This window comes from Muscardinus avellanarius, assembly GCF_963383645.1.
Source record: "Muscardinus avellanarius genome assembly, chromosome: 15".
NCBI classification, from domain to species: Eukaryota; Metazoa; Chordata; class Mammalia; order Rodentia; family Gliridae; genus Muscardinus; species Muscardinus avellanarius.
Window position 1 is genome coordinate 67,226,400 of NC_137801.1, and position 22,797 is coordinate 67,249,196.

At 37.5% G+C, this 22,797-nt stretch overlaps 1 protein-coding gene across 3 annotated transcripts in view; it reads right to left on the reverse strand.

Annotated features, from left to right (window-relative positions):
* Positions 1-22,797, reverse strand: part of EXOC6B (exocyst complex component 6B) — a gene marked incomplete at both ends in the record, with an annotated part of 525,714 nt that overhangs the window by 415,790 nt on the left and 87,127 nt on the right. For all 3 annotated transcript variants that reach the window (XM_080712088.1, XM_080712087.1, XM_080712086.1), the window contains one exon: positions 13,664-13,868. In XM_080712088.1, coding sequence (XP_080568214.1) covers positions 13,664-13,868 — 205 coding nt within the window. The remainder of the gene's footprint in view (positions 1-13,663; positions 13,869-22,797) is intronic.

Below are 22,797 nucleotides of genomic sequence, written 5' to 3' on the forward strand. Positions count from 1 at the left end.
AGTGCCTGGTATGTTTTATTTTTTATGACCCTCACTAATAAAGGAGGAAATTAAAGCTTGGATTAAGTAATTTGTCCTATTTATAGAATTCTAGGCTTTAATTCAGCTTTCTTGACTTTAAGACCTACATTGGGTTTTTTTCTTTTTTTCTTTCTTTCTTTTTTTTTTTTTTGGCAGTACTAGGGATTGAACCCAGGGGTATTCTACCTCTGAGCTACACCCCCAGCCCTATTTTTTATTCTTTATTTGGAAACAGGGTCTCACTGAGTTGCAAAGGGCCTCACTAAGTAGCTGAGGCGTCTGTGAACCACAATCCTCCTGTCTCAGCCTCCCAAATGATGGGATTATAAGTGTGGCCACCACACTTGGCTAGACCTATATTCTTTATTACTGAAAACACTATAAAGTTTCTCTAAAAGAAAGATTTGACTAAGAATGTATATAAGCTTAGATACTCTAAAGATTATTAAAAAGGAGGTAGGTTGCTGTTCTGTATTCTGTGCTATCAATATAACTATACAAAAACAGGGCGAGGCCTCACCTCTCCTACTTTCAATTAGTACACGTCAGCTACATGCACATCAAGTAAATTCCTTTAGTCTTTGAGGGTACCAGCAATGATCCCAATCCTTTCTCCCAATCCTAGGTCTATTAGAGGATCTATATTTTTAGACCAATATAAAAAGTCAATTTTTTTAAGTAGCTTTGGTTGGTGCTAATTCCTCCTTGACTATAAAATATGATTATTCAGAAGTCTTCTGTGTACAAAATGTTATAGTAACAAATATAGTTAACTTCATAAACATCCTGTTTCCTTGAGTATTAATGATCCCTGTTGGTCTAATGAAAGTATTAAAAAATGAAAGACAATTGAAATGACCAAGCCTTGCAGTTATATTTTATGAGATCTAGTTTATAGAATTATATAAACAGATCTAAACTTGGGGTTGAAAATAACTAAATATATGAAAGCACCAATTAAATTTAAGATGGAAATCAAATAGTGGTAAGAATTACTATCTGCAGGCAGGGTCCGTGGATTAATTACACTTATTTACAATTATTTTTATAGCAACACACTATTATCCAGATAGTTAAGTACATATAAACATAGAAAGCAAATTTCAAGGCTTGCAAACTTGACTTAACCTTTATTAAGATTTTAGACCTTAAGTCACAGTTTATTTTCAAAAATAAAGATTCTCAATTGGGGTGGCCAAAATGCAAGCCTACACAGAAAGAAGCTGAATCCATACGTCTTGTAAATCAGATTTCTAGAAAAAGGGAGGGGGAGGGAGAAAGAAGTAAAAAGGGGGTAGGCAAAAGAGGGAAAAAGGAGAAATTAAAAAAAAACTATGTAAATAGGTAGGGAGTAAACAAGAAGCAATTCTTTTTTAAAATACTTAATCTCTTTTTGGGTTTTGCTTTTTGCTTTGGTTTCCTGCTAGGGATTGAGCCCTGGGCATTCTACCTCTAATCCACACCCTTAGCCCTTTCTATGTTTTGAGCAGAGTCTCACTCAGTTGCTGAGGCTCTCTTAAAGTTGCTGAGGCTGGCCTGGAATCTGTGATTCTTCTGTCTCAGCCTTGAAATATTTATCTTATATTTCAATTACAATGTTGTAATAGCTGACTTGAGAAAATACCATCCATATTCAAGTAAAGTAATATTATAACTTAATAAATATATATATAACATAAAAAATAGTAACCCAGACGGATAAGGATAAATCACTTTATAGTAAGCTTTGATAGTTTATTCAAATGATGATATGAAAATATATTTTCTTTCCATCCATTATTTAACCTATCTAGGCTGTGCTAGACCATATCTAGACTATATCTGATAATGACTCTTGTTCTTGGTCCCTGATGTAGTACTATGCAACATCACTTAGGCTGTATACATATTATGTTTAAGACATTCTTTTGAGTAATTTTTTCATATTCTTATATATTTCAGAGGTTAAATTACATAATAAAAACACAACTCCCTGGGCATGGTGGAATATGCCTATAATTCCAGCACTTAGAGGCTGACACAGGAGGATTGCAGGTTCAAACCCAGTCTCAGCAGCAATTTGGTGATGTGCTCAGCAATCTAGCTGGACTCTGTTTCCAGATTTAAAAAAAAAAAAAAGTTCAATCACCAGCATCACAAAAAAAAAATATATACCCACAACTAACTTATGTTAATAAGATTAATTCATTTCAACCTAATAAAGTTGTTAGTAAAGTATTAGACTCAACGTCAGAGCCAAAAGTGAGTTCAATGAACTGACCCCCATTTCCACATTAGTTTGGTGTATGTATGCATAATACTTGGGGTAGCAGGAAATCCCAGGAGTACTGTAGTGAAATGAAGTTCAGTTATTGTTCAAACCACCCAAGAAAAACTTGGTAGTGCAGGTCATGTTCCTTTATTTTAAATGTAAGGGAAAGTTAATTTCCCAATGAAATAATAATGAGGCCTCTGGCTCTCCTCCCTAAGACTCTGAAGCCAAGCCAACTATATGAAAGCTAGCCCGTTGGCACTATTTTCCCTCACTGTTCTAACGCTCTCTTTCCCCCACCTTCTTGTGCAGGAGCACAGGGACCACTCATTCGCCCACCGGAACATGTGCCCAGATCTGTACAAGGATGTGGAACTGCACTGGTGGCAGGCAGGGCAGCGTGACATTTATTATGCGTTCAAAAGAGAGTACCAGCTGGGTGTGGTGGTGTATCCTGTAATCCCTGCACTTGGAAGGCAGAGACAGGAAGATCACAGGTTGGAGGCCAGCCTCAGAAATTTAGTGAGTCTCTCAACAACTTAGCAAGACCTGTTTCAAAATAAAATAGGGCTGGGGGTGAAGCTCAGAGTAAAACACCCCTGAATTCAATCTCTAGGATCACAAAAAAGGGGAGAGCGCTGGGCTGGTGGTGCATGTTCGTAATCCTAGTCCTTGGAAAATTGAGACAAGATGATCTCACTACAACCTCAGAAAGCAGTGAGACTCTCATCAACCCAGTGAGACCTCATTTGAAAATAAAAATAAGGCTGAGGGTGTAACTTGGAGGTAAATGCGATTGGGCTCAATCCCCAGTGCCACAAAAAAAAAAAAAAAAGAGGATACTGAAGAACATAATATCTTCTTCTAAACATAGGTAAATACTTATCTTAAGAATTCAAAGCCATGGAAAGAGATCTTCTGATTACTACAAATTTTTAACATTTATTATCACCTACACTCTTCTTTCTTTCTTTCTTTCTTTCTTTCTTTCTTTCTTTCTTTCTTTCTTTATTCAGTACTGAGGATGGAACCCAGGGGCATTCTACCTCTGAGCTACACCCTCAGCCCTATTTTTTATTTATTTATTTACTTATTTATTTATTTATTTATTTTGGTGGTTCTGGGGATAGAACCCTTCTACCTCCGGGCTACACTCCCAGACCTATTTTTTTTATATTTTATTTGGAAACAGGGTCTCTTAAGCCAGCGAGGCTAGCTTCAAACCTGCGCCATCCTCCTGTCTCCGCCTTCCAAGTGCGGGGATTACAAGTGTGCGCCACCATGTATAAGCGTGGCATATGTATTTTAATAACTATTCTTCCTCTAAATTTTCTAAGCAATGCTCTGTATTTAGGATGTGCATACCTCAAGGCCATATTCACAAACTAAGAATCCATACAACAATTTTCTCTTAAAACATTCTAATGAGCTTAGTCAAAAAAATAAATAGTACATATTTATTTGTATATGTACTATATACATAAAACACGTCATGCACATACACATATCATATAGTTTCCTGTTTACACTGAAGAATAGAAAGCTCAAAACCAAACTGTCCTACTGCTCCTAAATTAAATCGAAGGAATGATTTCTCCCGCCCCAACTCAATACCAGTAAAGAGACGCTAATCCTTTAAACCTAATGAGCATCTAATATATGTTAGCTCTTGAATTGAAACCACGTTCAAATACTTTGGAAATATATGTAATAGAAATAACTTTTTCAGCTGGGCGTGGTGGCGCACGCTTGTAATCCCCGCGCTTGGGAGGCGGAGACAGGAGGATCGCGCTGGTTCGGAACCAGCCTCGCTGGTTAAAGAGACCCTGTTTCGAAATAAAAAAATATAAAATAGGTCTGGGAGTGTAGCCTGGAGGTAGAAGGGCTTCCAGGAACCCCAGTGCCACCAAAAAATAAAATAAAATAAAATAACTTTTTCAGACAAGAAGGTGATTATTTATAAACCGGATATAACTGAAAGCTAAAAATTGCCACATGAAATTAAATTGTATGAATAAAATGCATTTCTGTGTGTGTGTGTGTGTGTGTGTGTGTGTGTGTGTGTGTATGGTACTGGGGTTCCTGGAAGCCCTTCTACCTCCGGGCTACACTCCCAGACCTATTTTATATTTTTATTTGGAAACAGGGTCTCTTTAGCCAGCGCTGCTGACGAGCCTCCTGTCTCGCCTCCCGAGCGCGGGGATTACAAACGTGCGCCACCAAGCCTGGCGGAATAAAATGTATTTCAATCCACCATGTTTAAACTCTTAACCTCCTGTCTCAGAGTATATTCACATTTACCATTTACCTAAGATAGTTCCTTTTTCCTTTTTTTAAAATTAAGTATGTGATTTATATTAGACTAAGTGCTTGATTCCCCTAAATCTGTTTCTTCATCTATGAACAGAAGGTGAAAATTTTTAGTTTTATAGTTGCTGTGAAGATCCAATGTGATGCTTATCAACTTGGTCAGTGTTACTCAACAAATGTCAAACCCAGACTCCAAATCTACTTTTTAACCTCTATATTACTTAACAGCAAATTAACATAAAAGCCCTACTCTCCTCTTTGGGATTCATATCTCTATTCCAAGAATCTCTATAAAACAGCCTTCACATTCTCCCACCTTACCTCCCCCAAGCCATTCATTAGACAAAAGAGCAAAGATCAAAAATAGTCCAAATAGGTAATACCAAAAACAAGAAGAAAAGAGAAGAGAAAGTAAATCCAAGAACACCAAACCAACTTCTCTGACTCCAAAGGCCACATTCCATGGATATTTTGCACCAAATTCAGCACACAAGATGTTTCCACAGAATACTGCTATACTGGTGGTCCTCGCATGGCCTGTGTGAACTTAGCTGGTAGTGCTGCAGGGGAATGAAGTCAAAAGGTGCTCCACACAAGACTTAACCGAAGAATGTAAAGAGCTGAAAGAGTCATGGTGACAACTCATCTTACCCAAGGGTCGGTTTCTTTAAAACTAGTTACTAACAGGAAGAATGCCTAGAAGTCTTCAACTGCTTTTAGAGGCCACTCACTTCTTTTCTTAGCACCAGTTATGTAACCCACAGAATTTGGCAAAAGCAGTTAGAATTTTAAAAGTAAATAAACCCTTCTCTTTGTTAAAAGGTCTCACACAGAAATCAACCTAGCCAAGAATGTTTACATTATAAACGTTATTTAGTGCCACAAAGCCTAGGGCAAACTAATCAAAATTAGAAATACAGAAAGTCCCTTCTACACAGATCAATTCCATAACAAGTGAATTCTAGAAATCAATTCCAAAAGGGGCACTAGAAAACAGCAGATGAATTAATTTAATGAAAAACTTCTTTGGACATTTTTTTTTTAAATCTCTTCAAGCTGAAGTGACAATTCCTAATAAGTAGGCACAGTATTTTAGAATCACACAGAAAAAAGATCAACCCAGAAAATGGGTTATGATGAAACGGAGGGGGTTTCTACCTCCTTTAAAGTTGGCTCATTTCCCATGAGAGATCCCACACGGGTCAACTGATGCATTCAATCTAACAGCATGTTAAAAACAAAACAAAAACAACAAAATGCATTGTGAAAACGTGAGAGAGGTTCTTGGGGATAAAAAAAGATGACTTAACTTAAAATTCAATATAATAATAAGCAGTAAAATGGGTGATTTGTAAATTCCTCCTCAGATTCTGCTAAAGGAATGTACTTCTAGCGTAGCTTTCACACTTGCAGGGTTTCAGATTTATCTGCAACTTCCCAGGTAAATTAGGGGGGTGGGGGGGGGGGAGTGACTTTTAACTGAAACTGTAAGCCAAAAAGGCAAATAGAAATGTACAATTTAGTTAAAAGTAATTCTATTTCAGGCCAAAATAAGTGTATTGGTTTTCTTTTGCTATGTAAAAAACCACAACAAATTTAGCAGCTTAAAACCACACACTATTATGATCTCAGAGTTTCCATAGGTGAGGAGTTCAGCGTGTTCTCACTGGGCCCTCTGCTCAGCTTCTGACCACACTGAAATCCTGGTGTCATTCGGGGCTGCAATCTGCTCTAGAGCTCAGGGTCCTTCCTCTTTTCAGCTTGTTCTGATTGTTGCAGAATTCAGTTCCTTGTGGTTGTAAGACTGAAGTCCCCATCTTCTCCTAGCTTGTAGCCAGTGACCACCCTCCGCAACTCAAAGGCTGCCTACAGTTCCTCCCTCCAAAACATGGCCTTCTGTGTCTTCATGACCAAGAATAGATCATCTGCTGCAGCTCTGATTCCATCTAAGTTTCTCTCCCTTTGACCTCCTGACCATCTTCTAAGGGAGCTCACCTGATTATCTCAAGCCCATGCACTCCCCAGGAAGAGACTGGACAGGATGCACACAGAGGCACACACCAGGGAACAGGGATCTTGAAGACCACCTCAGAATTCACCCTGCCACGCATGTGCAAAGTGAGAAGCCTCCGAGAGATACAGTTCTATCTGGAGCCAATAGAAAACCCCAAATATGGAAGAATGAAAAAATTATCTTTCAGAGAAACCTCAAATAGTATTTTTTTATCTTCTGATGAAACTGACAATGAACAGTTTGAGATTATAATCTCAAATAAATGATTGGAGCCTAACTTGTCCACCAGAACTTAACTAGAGTAGAGCCCTTTTGGCTGGAATATCCTAAAAGAAAGTAATCTTCCAACCTGGCCCAAACCTGCACTGTACTAAGGATAAAGTCCACCCATGGCCAACTGCACGAACTCAGGAGACAGGGAATAGAAGGAAAAGATGAATGTTCTTCAAGAAAAAGCAGTCACCTACGTCAGTTGTAAAGGAAGCTACTTAGAAATGATTTCAAAAGAAAGCCGCCACAATAATAGCAATAAAAGAATAAGAACAAATCCTGTAAAGTTTGAGTCATGATTTTTTTTTTTACTTTTTCTTTTATTGGTGCATTGTAATCATACATCATGATGAAGTCAGAATGATAGAGACATACCTGTACACACCCGAGAGCTCCCCTCGGCTCCCACCCGGCTCCCTCCCCTCCCCGGGCACACCATGAAGATGGGCATTGATAAATTTGTGTATGTACATTGTGTCCATCCAAGGGTTCCTTCATCGAGGCTTCCCCCCCTCACGTGGCTCCCTCCTTTAGGCTTCCTCCATCACTCCACTAGGGGTTCTCTTCCTTTGCCTGTAGTCTCTCCTATATTCTAATTTCTCCCTTGCATCTATATGTATATATATGAGGGAAAACATCTAACCTTTCATTTTTGGTGACTGAATAATCTCACTTAAAATAATATTCTCCAGTTCCATCCACTGCAAATGAGACGATTTTGTTCTTCTTTTGGACACCTAGGTTGGTTCCATGATTTGGCTATTATGAATTGTGCTGCTATAAACATGGGTATGCATGTGTTCCTATGGTAGTCTGATTTCAGTGTCTTTGGGTAGATGACCAGGAGTAGTAAAGTTGTGTCACACTGGTCCACACTGGTCCCTAAATTAGTTGCACTAATTTGCAGTCCCACCAAGAATGTATCAGAGTTCTACCTCCCCACATTCTTACCAGCATTTATAGTTATTTGTGTTTTTAATGACGGCCATTCTTATGGCAAAATCTCAGGGTAGTTTTGATTTGGCATCTTTGATTGTTGATGATGTTGAATATTTTTTCATAATTTTATTGGCCATTTGTATTTCTTCTTTTGTGAAGTATCTAGTTAATTTGCCCATTTTTTATTTTTTATTTTTGGCAGGAAGTTTCTTGAGTTCTTTGTATATTTTAAATATCAGTCTCCTATCAGAGGAGTAGCTGGCAAAGATCTCCCATTCTGTGGTCTCTCTATGAAGGTTCCTGATAGTTTCTTTTGCTACACAGACGCTCCTCAATTTAATGCACTTAAGTTTTCTGGCCCCTTTGTCAAAAATCAATTGCCTGTAAGTGTGTGGCTTTGTTTCTGAATCTTCTGTTCCATTGGTCTCTTGTGATGCGTGCTGCATGAGAACCATGATTGTTGAACAAAAAAATAATAAAATTCTAAGTAGCAGCACTGACAGTGCTAAAAACTAAAAAAGCAAGCACATGTTGGGGGAAAATGGTAAAAGGATGACAATTGTGAAGAAGAAAAAACTAGTTATTCACCAAAACTGTTTTCTCCTGTTCCTGGTCACACAGCTTGAACATACTTCCCAGCCTGCCTTGCAGTATTTGCCTTCTGACTAATGTAATGTTGGCAGAAGTGATATGTGTCACTGATAAGCTGAGTAAATAAAATACTTCATTACAACTAAGCATGGTGGCACATATCTGTAATCTTGATACCTGAGAGGCAGAGACAGGAGGATTGCAGGTTCAAAGCTACCCTGAGCAACTTAGTGGAACCCTGTTTCAAAATAAAAAATAGAAGCCAGGTATGGTGGCACATGCCTGTAATCCCAGTACTTGGGAGGCTGAAACAGGAGGATCACAGGTTCAAGGACAGCCTCAGCAACACAATGAGGCTTTCAGCAACCTAGCAAGACTCTGTTTCCAAAAACTAAAAATAAAAAAGGCTGGAGTGTAAGTCAAAGGTAGAATGTTCCTGGGTTCAATCTTCAGTACCAAAAGCAAAACAAAATAAAACAAAACAAAACAAAACAAAAAAAAAACTTGTTATTTACTCTTCACTTCTGGACCCTTCAGAGCTGCAGGTTGAAGTGGTAGAGCCATAAGTTAGAAGAGTGCTGAGGATCATTCAGAGCAGAGCTCCCCCACCAGGAACGTCCATTCTGCCCTTTATAAACAAAAACAAAATCTCTACTATCATATTTTGTGGTCTATCACAGCAGTTAGCATTATTTAACAAATTCAAATGTTATGGTATTACCAAAACAACAACAATGAAAACCTAGACTAAATGGTGTCAGTTTAGTGGTCAGGCAGAGGTAACAAGAATATATATTTAAAAAGCTAAAAGGCTAGAGAGCCCTATAATACTGTAAAAAAAAAAAAAAAAAAAAAACACAACTGGTAAAACTAGAATCTAAGCCAGGCATGGTGGCACACACTTATAACCTAGTACTTGGGAGGCTGAGACAGAAGGATTGCAGGTTCAAGGCCAGCCTCAGCAACTTAGTGAGCCCCTTCACAACTTAGTGAGACTCTACTTCAAAATAAAGAATAAAAAATGAGGCTGAGGGTGTAGCTCGGAGGTAGAATGCCCCTGGGTTCAATTCCCCGTATCAAAAAAAAAAAAAAAAGAGCAGAAGTCCAGACACTTAGGCCACAGAGGATTAGAAAGCTGAACACATGTAGATCACAAACCCTAAGAGAAAAGAACAAAAGAGGAGTGAGCAGAAAGCCCCAGGAAGACCTTGAGCTGATCAGAGGGACTGACTCTGAGGCAGAGATCAGACTCAAGTAGGTCTTCCCACCTACTGTTTTACGTGGTCTCAAGGTAAGGCCATTAAACCAAGAAGGGGGTGGGAAGTGAGGACGCTGCTCCCCACCTCCCCTCCCTCCCCAGAACAGGAGAAAAACAAAGCCAGTCTTGAAAACTACTCAGGAAAGTACTCAGGAAAGCCTACTACATTTTGAAGGAGATAAAATGCCCAAAATACACAGATTTAAACTAAGTAAACCTTTGATTATTCAGAGCCTTAAAACAACTCACAGGCCCCTGAATTTGCAGGAGTAGAAAGCAGGCAGTCAAATGTAAATGCAGATGTAGTTGTAGACATAGATATAAACAGAAGAGAGAGAAAAAATATGCCTTCTGAGGAATGTATATTCCCCAGCCTCCACTTCAGAAGCATATGTAAAAAAAAAAGAAAAAAAATTAAACAAAGAAAAAACAGGCACAGCTAGAAGCCCAGAAGAACAATGGACAAAGGAGTTCCCTCCAGATAATCAGGGTCTAAGCAATGAATTACTCCTAGGGGACAGAGGGACTCCTCAGTGTCTGCCCAAGGGGCATGTATGATTTGCAATGGAGGAGGGAATTATGTTTTCTTCTATATATGGTTGGTCGATTAGTTTGTTCATCTGTACTAGGGACTGATCCCAGGGGCATCCTACCCTGACCTATACCCCCCTAGCCCTAGTGTCTATTTTTTTTAAACAGTCTTGTTTAATTGCTAAGGGTCTAAGTTGTTACGGCTGGCCTTAAACCTGTGATCGTCCTGCCTCAGCTCCCAAGTACCGGGATTATAGGTGTGTGCCACCATGCCCAGCTTCCCCTTGTTTTCCTCTTTTCAAAATGGAAGTTCTCATTGTTATCCTACTTGAGCTTATTCATTGTATATTGGGAGCAAGAGGAAATACAGGTGCAGATAAATTGTCATTTTCGTTAACTGGTCACCAGTTCTTGAAGAGCCGCATCTGGATCTGATAAAGAAGACAGAGCATCCCTATAAGATCCAAGATTTTGAGGCAGATGTTGTAGCCTGATGGGCCATTGGGTTCTCTCCCTTAGGGAAGGGAACGAGTGTGTTATATGCATGGGAGGGTGAATAAAGAGATAATTAATAACCAGAGGGTATCAGAGACTAGCTACTATAACCAAACTGAACTCCTTAGTACATTTCCTAACTGTCCCTGCCTGCCATGTAACCAAATTTTAGGCAATGGAATGTGAGCAGAAGTAATGATATGTGGGATCTGTGTGTGCCCCTTAAAAGCCTGCATTACTCTCTGGGTCTTCATTGCTGCAGTCTTCATCCCATACTAAAGACAGCCCAGCTGAAAGTACAATAAAAAGGTTCTAAGACTCTAAATCACCATTGTGAGGGAAAACCACGATGAATCAAAAACACCAACTGGGGCTATATATAGGTAAGAAATAAATGACTTCCTCTCCCTCTTTTCCAACATCCATGAATTCAAACAAATATTTATTAAACATCCACTATGCACAAAGTGAAAAAAACTACAAAGGAGACAAACAGCGATCAGTTTTATTCAGCGCCCTTCGGGATGGGTCCACCTGCCATGGAAAGGGATCATGCATGGGAGGGCCCCAGCTCAGTCGCTGAATCATATGGGTTCCAGGGAAGAAGTAGTCCTGTTAAGCCAGTACTATGGGGGGTGGGACTAAGCTTGGGAATGCAGCTCTTCTCGCGAGATACTGCTTGTGGGGCAGACTCTCTCTGCCTCCAGGGTTCTGCTTCCTGCCCTCGAAGAGGTCACGAGGGATCCCAACTAATCATAAAGTATATGGTAACTTTCTCCATCTCATATCATCTTTACTTTTTAGGTTGACTAGAAGGTTTAAAAATATGTAAGATACCTTTATTCATGTGTGTGTATGTGTGTGTGTGTGTGTGTATATGTATATATATATATGTAAAATAGCATATATATGTAAAATAGCATAGGGCTATTTTACATACATATACATTATATATGTAAAATAGCATAGGGCAGTAATTCATGTAATACAAACTGTTCCTGAAATGCAAAGTTTTATAGGACAAATGAAGACCTATCAGTTTATAGTCCTGAATCTCAAAAAAAAAATTCATTTCTTTCTATGACAAAAATTTAGCAAACAGCTGATAGTTTACACAGATTACAGTCCATAGTAGATAAATTTCTCTCAACCTGATCTGAATTCTATATAGCATCTAACTTTTACAAGTTATTTAACCTTGAGTCTCTTCCCATCCCTGGGCATTCATTTCTTCAGCTAATTTAAGAAAGGAGATCAGCTAACCACATTCTTAATGAATTCTTCTTTCATCGAAAAGAAAATAATTTCTCAAGCACAGGCCTAGAAAAAGGCCTCCAGCGCCGGGCATGGTGGTACATGTTCGTAATCCCAGCATTCAGGAGGCTAAGACCAGAGGATCACAGTTCGCTGACAGCCTCAGCTACTAAGTGAGGCCCTCCGCAACTTAGTGAGATCCTGTTTCAGAATAAAAATAGGACAGGGGGTGTAGCTCAGAGTTCGAATGCCCCTGGGTTCCATCTCCAGACCCCCCCACACACACACCAAAAAAAGGGGGGCTTTAGAAAGGCAGCTTTCCCAGAGGTTTTGTACTACACTTTCTTATTTTGAAAATTTGGCAATAATCAGCCAACTAGAGTAGTTAAAGAATTGGCATACAAGATACCATTATTCTTATACCCAACAATGCAAAGGTATATTTCCTTCCTTTCTTCCCTTTTCTTTTTAATTTTCTTAATTTTTTTTATTTTTGTTTTGCAGTACTGAAGATTGAACCCAGAGGCATGTTATCTCCAAGCTATACCCCAGCCCTATTTTATTTTATTTTACTTTTTGTTTTGAAATAGGTCTCACTAGGATGCTGGGAGTCTCACTGCTTGCTGAGGCTGTCCTTAAGGCTGTGATCCTCCTGTGTCAGCCTCCCAAGTACTGGGATTATTGGCATGCCACCACCACGTCCAGCTACAAAAATATATTTTCAATGGTTAATTTTGTTTATTACTACAAAAAAGTACGTGATTATTTATATGACGTTTATCACCAACTAGTTTAAACTCTGCACTTTGTAAAGTATAACACTAAAGTATAAGTTTATACTTTGTTAAAGTATAAACAAAATTTAGAAGAAAAAAGAAAAATATCTGTTTTGCCTTAGGAAAAGAGTAACTGGCAAATCTCTTGGTCCAAATACAATCTATTCCCTCAATCCCCAAAGAATGATAAGAACTACAAATGACCTATTCAAGAACACTGTTGTTTATAAAACCAAAAAACACTTTCCACAAACAACTAAATCCTCTATTTATTGTTGTAGCCTACATCATCAGGTATACTAAGAAGTTTTAATAAAATCAATGTGACTTAAATTCAAAAGAGCAAGTACTACTGCAAATCATTACTGCTCTTTTATTCATAATGACAAAAGAAATCCAGATGTTCCTTGTGGCTTAGTGACTTAAGAAGTTTTCTTAAATGAAATATTTCTAACACATTTGTTAATTTATATGCCATAGATGAATCCTTCTCAATGATTATAATTCCCAACATTTCCCAATAGGCATTATTTTCATTGATACCTGTTAATGGCAGAAATATTCACACATCACATGACATCTTGCTTACATAGTAAGTAACTAGTCAAAACTACATATAACATAATTTAGGTCATTAACTAGAAAGAAAACTTTAAAACTTCAAATCATATCCAAAGCCAAGAAAAGTATTGTTTTAAGTTAAATGATTTAACTTAAATTGATCATCATAATTCATCAGTATTTACTGAACATCCTCAAGGCAAAAATATATACTAGTCAATAGTTCATTGCTTCAGTGAGTTAATAAAAAAAACACCTTCTAATCATGTGTTCCCATAAAGATGAAGGACTTCCCTAAATTATAAGAAATAAGACTCCCGGCAAGGAGAAACTTGGGCTTAAGTGAATACTTGCAAAGCCACTGAGCAACCTTTTATAAACCCAAGACCTACTTGCTTCATGGCAGTCTCTCCAATTTTGTCAGAATGTTTACGGATGCTCTCCAGAAAGTCTTTGAGATCGGACATAGAAACATCCTTTATTTCCTCTCGGAGCTTGGGGATGTTGTCCACCATTACTTTGCAGAATCGGTAGTGGCTGACTTGAGGCAGATAGGTATGTTCTAGGTGTTCCAGAGTTTTCAGTGCAGGATAATGCCTACAAAAAAGATTGATCACCTTTAGCTGAGCTTGGTCTTCTTTAGGGTAACAGACATATTCCTCAGGGGAAAAAAATGTCTAGCCTCAATTAGCTTTCACTGCATAGACAAATCCAGTAGTAAGTTTTAATGAAAATATCAACACTAAAATCTCAAGGTATTATATTTAACATATACTTTAAAAGAGTAGAAATGTATATCAAAAGACTGCATCCAAAGAATATTTAAACCTTAGAATATCTGCCAATGAAATTCATTAATTCTGTATGTGTGGTACTGGGGAATTGAACCCAGGGGTGTTCTACCTCTGAGCTACACTCCCAGCCCTTTTAATTTTTTTTTTTTTTTGGGTGTGTGTGTGTGTTTGTGTGTGGTACTGAGGTTCTTGAAAGCCCTTCTACTCTGGGCTACACTCCCAGACCTATTTTCTTATTCTTTATTTTGGAAACAGGGTCTCACTAAGTTACAGAAGGCCTCACTACATAGCTGAGGCTATCCATGGATCGTGATCCTCCTGCCTCAGCCTCACAAATGCTGGGATTACAAGTGTTATTCTTTATTTTGAAACAGGGTCTCACTAAATTGTGAAGGCCACACCAAGTAGCTGAGGCTGGCCATGAACTTGCAATCCTCCTGTCTCAGCCTCCCAAGTACTGGTATTAAAAGCATGTGCCACCATGCCCAGCTCACAAAAGATTTTTACAAAGGGCTGGGAGTAACCCAGAGATAGATGCTCCTGGGTTCAATTACCAGTACCAAAAACCAAATTTTTAAAAAGTGAAATAAGAGCTGGGTATGGTGGCACACACTTGTAATCCCAGCATTCAGGAGGCCAAGACAGAAGGATCACAGTGGCTACTTAGTGAGGCTTTCTACCTCCAGGCTATACTCCCAGACCTATTTTTTTATATTTTACTTAAAAACAGGGTATCACTAAGTTGCTGAGAGTCTCACTAAGTAGCTGAGGCTGGCTTCGAACCTATGCAATCCTCCTGTCTCAGCCTCCCCAAGTACAAGGATTACAAGCGTGCGCCATCATGCCCGGCAAAAGATAACATTTTTAAAGCAATGATCACAACACCGTATTATTGAGTATATAAAATACAATAGTAGCATAAAAGATGAAGAAAAGGAGCTATGTTGATGCAAAAATACTACTATAATACCAAATTTGATTCAGGAATAATCTATAGTAAATTATGATAGGTTAAGGTACATATTATAACTCATAGAACAACCTCTAAGAAAGTAACTGAAAAACATGTAATTTAAAAATCAATAATCCAGTTATACCACTCCTGGGTATCTTTCCAAAGCATCTGAAATCAGAGAACTACAGTAATATATGCACACATTCATAGCAGCACAATTCACAGTAGCCAAATTATGGAACCAACCTAGGTGTTCATCAACAAATGAATGGATTACAAAATTATAGAATATCCACACAACAGAACTCTACTCAGCAATAAAGAACAAAATTATGTCATTTGCAGAAAAATGAAAGGGCCTGGAGAACATTATGTTAAGCTAGATTAGTCACCGAAAGTGAAGGATCACATGCTTTCTCTAATATATGAAAGCTAGGGAATGATTGGGTACCAGAGGGACTCCAGATAATGGAGGAGGAACCTCAGCAGAGTCAGGAAGGAGGTCTAGGTGAAGGTGAGAAGAAGAGTGAGGAGCATAGAAGGAATTACTACCATTGGCTTTGTGTATATATGTGAAAATATCAACGTCAGTCTCAGTACACTGTATAGCGGAAGAGGGTTGAGGAGGGAGCTGGGAGCACCAAGTACTGTGTGCGTGTATGACACTGTCAACATGATTTACATTAGGTTGTGAGACTATAATGCACCAATAAAAACATATTAAAAATAAATTAAGATATGTTTTGCATATAAACATGTAAACTAAAAGTCAATAATCTAGCTATACCACTCCTGGGTATCTTTCCAAGGGGACTGAAATCAGAGAACTAAAATAACATATGCATATTCATGTTCATAGCAGCACAATTCACAATAACCAAATCATGCAACCAATCTAGGTATCCATCAACAGATGAATGGATTACAACTGTGAAATATACCCACAATGAAATTTCACTCAGCAATAAAGAAGAACAAAATTGTGTCATAAAATGGATAGACCCAGAGACCATTATGCTGAGTGAAATTAGCTGGTCACAGAAAGCCAAGGGTCATATTTTTCTCTCATATGTGGAAGTCAGGGAGTAATCAGAATCCAGAGGGACTTTAGATAATGGAGGAGAAATTCCAGTGGAGCCAGGGAGGTGGTCTAGGAGAAGTGGAGAAGGTAGAGGGGGATCAATGAAGGAATCGCTTTCATCAACATTATGTACATATGTGAGAATACCAATGTCAGTCTCAATACCCTGTATGGGGAAGAAGGGGGAGAATGGAAAGGGAGCCAGGGGAAGGCTCACCCAGTGCTGTGTGCATGTATGTCACCATCACTATGATTTACACTACGATGCGAGACTATAATGCATCAATAAAAGTATATAAAATAAAAGTAAATAAAAAGCAGTGAGGCTTGGAAGTAGAATGACACTAAGTTTAATTCCCAGTACCAAATTTAAAAAAAGAGAGAGAAGGGGAGGAAACAGGAAAACAAATTCTAATAAAAAATTAATAAAAGAATTAGTACACTACAAAATATTTAACATGCAAGAAGGCAGTAAAAGGAGGAATGAGCCAAAATGACATGAAAAGTATAGAAAACAAAAAGCAAAATCAGCCACACCAATAATTACATTAAATATGAATGGGCTATATACTCCACCTAAAAGGCTAGCATTGTCAGATGGGATTTTAAAAGCATAATCCAACTATATTCTGTCTATAAGAAATACACTTTAGATTCAATGATACAAACAGGTTGAAAGTAAAAAATGGAAAATGATAATGCCATACAAAACAAAACCATAAAATGTTAGAATGGCTATGTTAATATGAGACACAGAAGATTTCAACACCATAAACACTGACAGCAACCCAGAGGGACATTTTATAATAAAAAGGGACAATATTTATCTGACAGGTGAAAAAGCTTCATCAAGCATAAAAGAATAAATAAAACTAAGATTGACAAAGTTGAAAAAGTAAGAACAAAATAGGCTATGCATAAAAAATCAGAATTTTAAAGATTAAGCAAACTGTTAGATTATTTGTAAAAATATATCAAAGTCAATCACTAAGCCAAACATGAGGAGGAGGGAGGAGGAGAAAACGGGGGGGGGGGGGGGGGGGACTGGGGAAGAGCTAAATGAGTGATGTGTGTATGCATGCCTCTACCATCTTGTACTCTATTGAGATGTATGCCTATATTGAACCAATTAAAAATTATTTGTAAAGTATATGTGAAGGATTGATGAACAAGGTTTTACTTTTTAATAAAAAAACAATTGGGATTGAGGATTTAGCTCAATAGTATATCATGCTTAACAAGCATGAATCCCTGAGTTTGATCCCCAACACCACAAAATTAAATAAATAAGGACAAAGAAATCTCACAGAAAAACAAAAAAGTGCCAACTTATAAAAACAAAATTTGGACATATATAGGAAGAAATGCAAATCAAAACCAGAATTTTATCACTCAAACTGCTAAAGACTTAACAGATAATGTGCATTGTATCAGTATTTTTAATAAATGAGAATTACAGCTTGCGATTGAGTTTTCAATGGAGAATTTTGGCAAAAACTAGTCTAAACATGATATATCCACATATAAAAAGACTAAAGAAAGAGCAAAAGGTTTGTAATATTGTTGATTTTTTTTTTTTTTTTTTTTTTTGTACTGGGGTTCCTGGAAGCCCTTCTACCTCCGGGCTACACTCCCAGACCTATTTTATAATTTTTATTTAGAAACAGGGTCTCTTAATCCAGCGCGGCTGGCTTCGAACCTGCGCGATCCTCCTGTCTCCGCCTCCCAAGCGCAGGGGTTACAAGCATGCGCCACCACGCCGGGCTGAATAAAAATTATTTTAAAAAGCATTTCCAGGCAAGGTGGCACACACCTGTAATCTCAGTACTTGGGAAGCTGTGATAGGAGAATCACAGGTTTGAGGACAGTCTCAGCAACTTAGCAAGACCCTGTTTCAAAATAAAAAATAAGTGCTGAGCTGGATACAGTGGCGCACACTTGTAACCCCAGTACTAAGGAGGCTGAGAAAGAAGGATCACAGGTTCACAACTAGTCTCAGAAGCTTAGTGAAGACATCCATAACTTAGTGAGACCCTGTTTCAAAATAAAAAGAAAATAATAGGGCTAGGGGTGTAGCTCGGAGATAGAATGCCCCTGGGTTCCATCCCCAGTACACTAAAAAAAAGTGCTGAGGGTATAGGTAGGAGGTAGAATGCCCCTGGATTCAATTACCAGTACCACCAAAATAATAATAATAATAATAATAATAACAATAATAATAATAACAACAACAACAATAATAATAGTAATCTATGACTCAGCATTTTGGCTAAGATCAAGTATAGTATTTTTAAAATCAGTTTCATAGCAGATATGTCCTCTATCTATGGAGATATATATATCAGATAAATCTTTTGGAGCAGGGAGATGAAATGGGCGCTTTCTCTATCCACTCTAAGCATCGACTTCATGTTGCAGTGCCTCCAGAAATGGTGCACCAATTTTTTAAAACAGATCTTAAAAAGTATTTTTAATTATGTGTACATGCATATGTTATCAACATGTCATTGAATACATACATACTACAAAAAATACAAAGAAATGGCTAAAAATACACAAAAATTTCTTCAGGCAGCAATATTATGAGTGAGAATTTTCTTCTTCATACTTTTAATTTCCTAATTCTCACATTTCCCATGATATATTCAGTACAGGAAACAGTTCTATTCCTATAAATAAAAAGACTTATATTTTGGACTTAAAGGATGACTTTTCACAGCAAATCCTTTGGCTCTCCTTGCTCCAGTGCATTTACAAACACTGAAGACTAGACTGGTTTGTTTAATTTCTTTTTATGTCTGCTCTTGTGTTCCAAGAGTCAAAATCTTAGTCTAAATAAGTGGAAAGAAGAAAAGTCTATTCCTCCTAAATTTAGAAATCAAAGTTCAAGTATAGTCAAATCTGAAATAATTGCTTTTATTAAAATTTTACAGATTCCAAAACAGGACAAGTCACATGGCTTAGTGTAAACAAAACGGTGTTTATACTACAATTAGGTATGAAGAGCTATGTGTAATAAAATGCAGTTCCTCTACAGAGAAACTTTAGAATGGATAGAAAGACTGAAATTAAGCCAAAAAGATAAACACACTTTGGGGCTTAGTTATATTTTGGAACATTGTTTATAGAATGAGAAAAATTTAACAACGTTGCCTGCAGACACAAGGCACATTCACTGATGAGACACATGGCTCATGCTGCAAACATCTGGCCTGTCCAACAGCTCCACATTTTTCAAACCTAATTAGCACAAAACCCAGTGATTCCTGGCAGCAAAAAATGTCACTTTATTTCCCTATTATTCTTCCCTAGCCTGCTCATGCTTGGAATATAACAGATCAGTTAGATTAATCAAATTTCTAGTGTATTTCTACATCACTGGCAGGTAAATAATGGCAGTCAATTAAATACCTGTAACACACACACACACACACACACACACACACACACACACACACACATCTATTTCCATTGGCCATGGAAATGCCAAAGTAGATTTTGACATGACGCCTGACAACCTTCAAACACTATTAAAATGTAATCAAAAACCAAATTTCTAAATAACATTTGCATGTGTTCGCTTTCTCCTCTTCTCTCTTGTAGACTCCTAGTAGAAAAATAAGCATAAATAAACTAAAGGAAATGTGAAGCAGGGGATAAAAAGGAAGAATGCATAGAAAGTATCTAAATAATACTACAAATGGGATAAATGAGGTCCAAATAACCTAGACATAGTTGAATGTGATCGTAACAAGAGAAAGGTTGATTCCAGGCAAATAAAATTTCAGAACTTTCTTGCCATGGCATGGAACTCTTTCACAATAATAGTTTTTAAAATTCTATTAAGCCATCCTTCAAAGTGAATCACAACTACCTATAAGAATTTTTTATTCCAAAGTATGATAAAATATGAAATAAAAACTTTATCATAGGAAAATATTAATTTATTTCCTAGTCAAAGAGCATCATTAGCAAATACTTACTGCCTTCTATATATGCTAAAGATAGACAGTCAGATATCTTTGCTTTGGGAGCAAACCTAGTAGTACAATCAGTATTTAAAGTTAAAAAAAGAAAAACCCTAGGCTCCTAGCCATAAAGAAATAACAAGGAACAGACACGATCTCCACTTTATAAACAAGTAGAATACTCACTAAAATACATTAAACAACTGTTTTCAGTCACTTGGCCTCAAGCAACACAGAACTATGATCTCCAAAAAAAGGAAGAACAAGTAAGGCAAGTTTAATCATCAATGGGGTTATCTACTTGAAGGTGACTTCTAGATCAGGAACATGGAGAAAATGCAGAGAGCTCAGCAATTAGCTGACTTAAAGAGCTTTCAAAGATAATGGTTCAGAAAGATGAAGGCAGCTGGAAGGGAGGAATGACAAAGAAAAAAAGATTGGCAAAAATCTCCAAAGGGGTTCCCTTGAATCCTTGCTGGACATAGGAAACATGAAATTGCACAGGGATAGGCGAAAAGAAGGAAGGAGGGAAGGAGGAGAAAGGGAGAGACTGACAGACACAGGCCTATAATCCTAGTTCTTGAAAGGGTAAAACAGGAGGCTTGCAGGCTCCGAGCCAGCCTCAGCAACCTAGCAAGGCCCTCCGCAACTGAGTGAGACCTTGTTTCACAATGATAAATAAAATAGGGCTAGAGTATGTCTCAGAAGCAGAATGCCCCTAGGTTTAATCCAAGAAGAACAGGAAGAGGAGGAGGAGGAGGAAAGAAGGAGGAAAATAAAGAGAAAAAGAAGAAGCTGCTGCTCAGAGGATATAGAAACAGAGTTCTTAGCCCTGAAAATTTTGTGGGTACTGTTGAGTTATTCAGAGTAACTTATGAAGTGATCACGTAATTTAGTAAAGTTTATTGCCCCTGAAATGAAAGTGAGTCTAGAAGAGCATAAAAATGGGGTCTGATCTGCAAGCAGCTAAACTATTTGTCAAAATAAAGCCCAATGTTAAGGAGAAAAGGCACCCCTCCGAAATCCAGACCATCATCAACATAATATCATAATGTCTACTATTCACTCAAAAATTACTAGACATAGAAACAAAAAATCTGACCTATAACAGGTAAAAACAAAATATGTGGAAAGAGATTAAAACAAGCAGAAATGGCAGAACTAAGCCAGAAGTGGTGGCGCACGCTTGTTATCCCAGCATTTGGAAGGCTAAGACAGGAGGATTGCAGCCTCAGCAACTGCTTAGTGAAGCTCTTTGCAAATCAGTGAGACTCTGTTTCAAAATAAAGAATTAAAAATAGGGCTGGGGCTGGGCGTGGTGGTGCACACTTGTAATCCCCGCACTTGGGAAGCGGAGACAAGAGGATCCTGTAGGTTTGAAGCCAGCCTCGCTGGCTTAGGAGAGCCTGTTTCCAAACAAAAATATAAAATACAGGTCTGAGAGCGTAGTCCGGAGGTAGAAGGGTTTCCAGGAACCCCAGTACCACCAAAAAAAAAAAAAAAATAGGGCTGGGGGTGTAGTTTAGAGGTAGAATGCCCCTGGGTTCCATCCCCACTACCACAAAAAAAAAAAACTAATAAAACTAATAAACAGAATTATTTGCCTATAAAAAATATTTTTCAAAAAAGAAGATATATGAGCCAGTGTGATGGCGCATGCTTGTAATCCCAGTGCTTGGGAGGCTGAGACAGGATGATCTCACAGGTTCAAAGCCAGCCTCAGCTACTTAGTGAGGCAACTTAGTGAGATCCTGTTTCCAAATAAAGTATAAAATAGGTCTTGGAGTATAGCCCGGAGGTAAAAAAGTCCCTGGGTTCCAACCTATGGTTAAGAAGTCCGACGATAGTAAGTATTAACTATGATGTGCAGAAATTAGAGCTCTCATATGCTGCTGTTAGGAAGACAAAAAGATACACCTGGTTTGGAAAGCAGTGTGGTAGGTCTTCAAAAGGGTGAAACAAAGATGTTGAAGACCATTCTTCAAGCAAAAAGGATAAACACTACCAGATTAAAATTTGGATCTACATAAAGAAATAAAAAGTGACAGAGTGATTAAATATGGGATAAATAGAAAAGAGTTTTCTCTATGAAATTATCTTTAAAAGCTACAAGATGGTTTACAGCAAAAATGAAATGTATTATAGGTACTAAACATATTTTGAAATAAAATCTATGACAAAAATAACACAAAGAAAAGGGAGTAATATGGAAGTAAATTTAAGACTTTGACACATAATTGCACATATATATGAGGTAAAGTGTGGTAATTCAATACATATATACAACATGAGTTGTATAACTAGATAACCAGAGTAATTAACATTTCCATTTAAATTGAACTATATTGTTATAAGAATCTTGCATTGTATGTGATTTGACATAATATTAAAGATCTACTTTAAGTTAAAATATACATTGTAAAGTTAGAAGCAATCATAAAAACAAAATCAAGGGTACAGATAATTAGACATAGTGAACATAAAATAAAATCCTAAATTTTGGCAACTGACTGAAAAGAAGGAAGAAATAGAAAAAAGAAACAAAGAACAGACAGAACAAATGGAAAATAAATAAAAGATATATTTAAACTTATATACTGACAACTGCATTAAGTATAAAAGATCTAAATAGTCCAATTAAAAAACCAGAGATTGTCATGAGAATTTTTAAACAAATTGTTTTATAAAATAATAGGTCTATAATCTTCTAAAGTTATAAGATTATGAA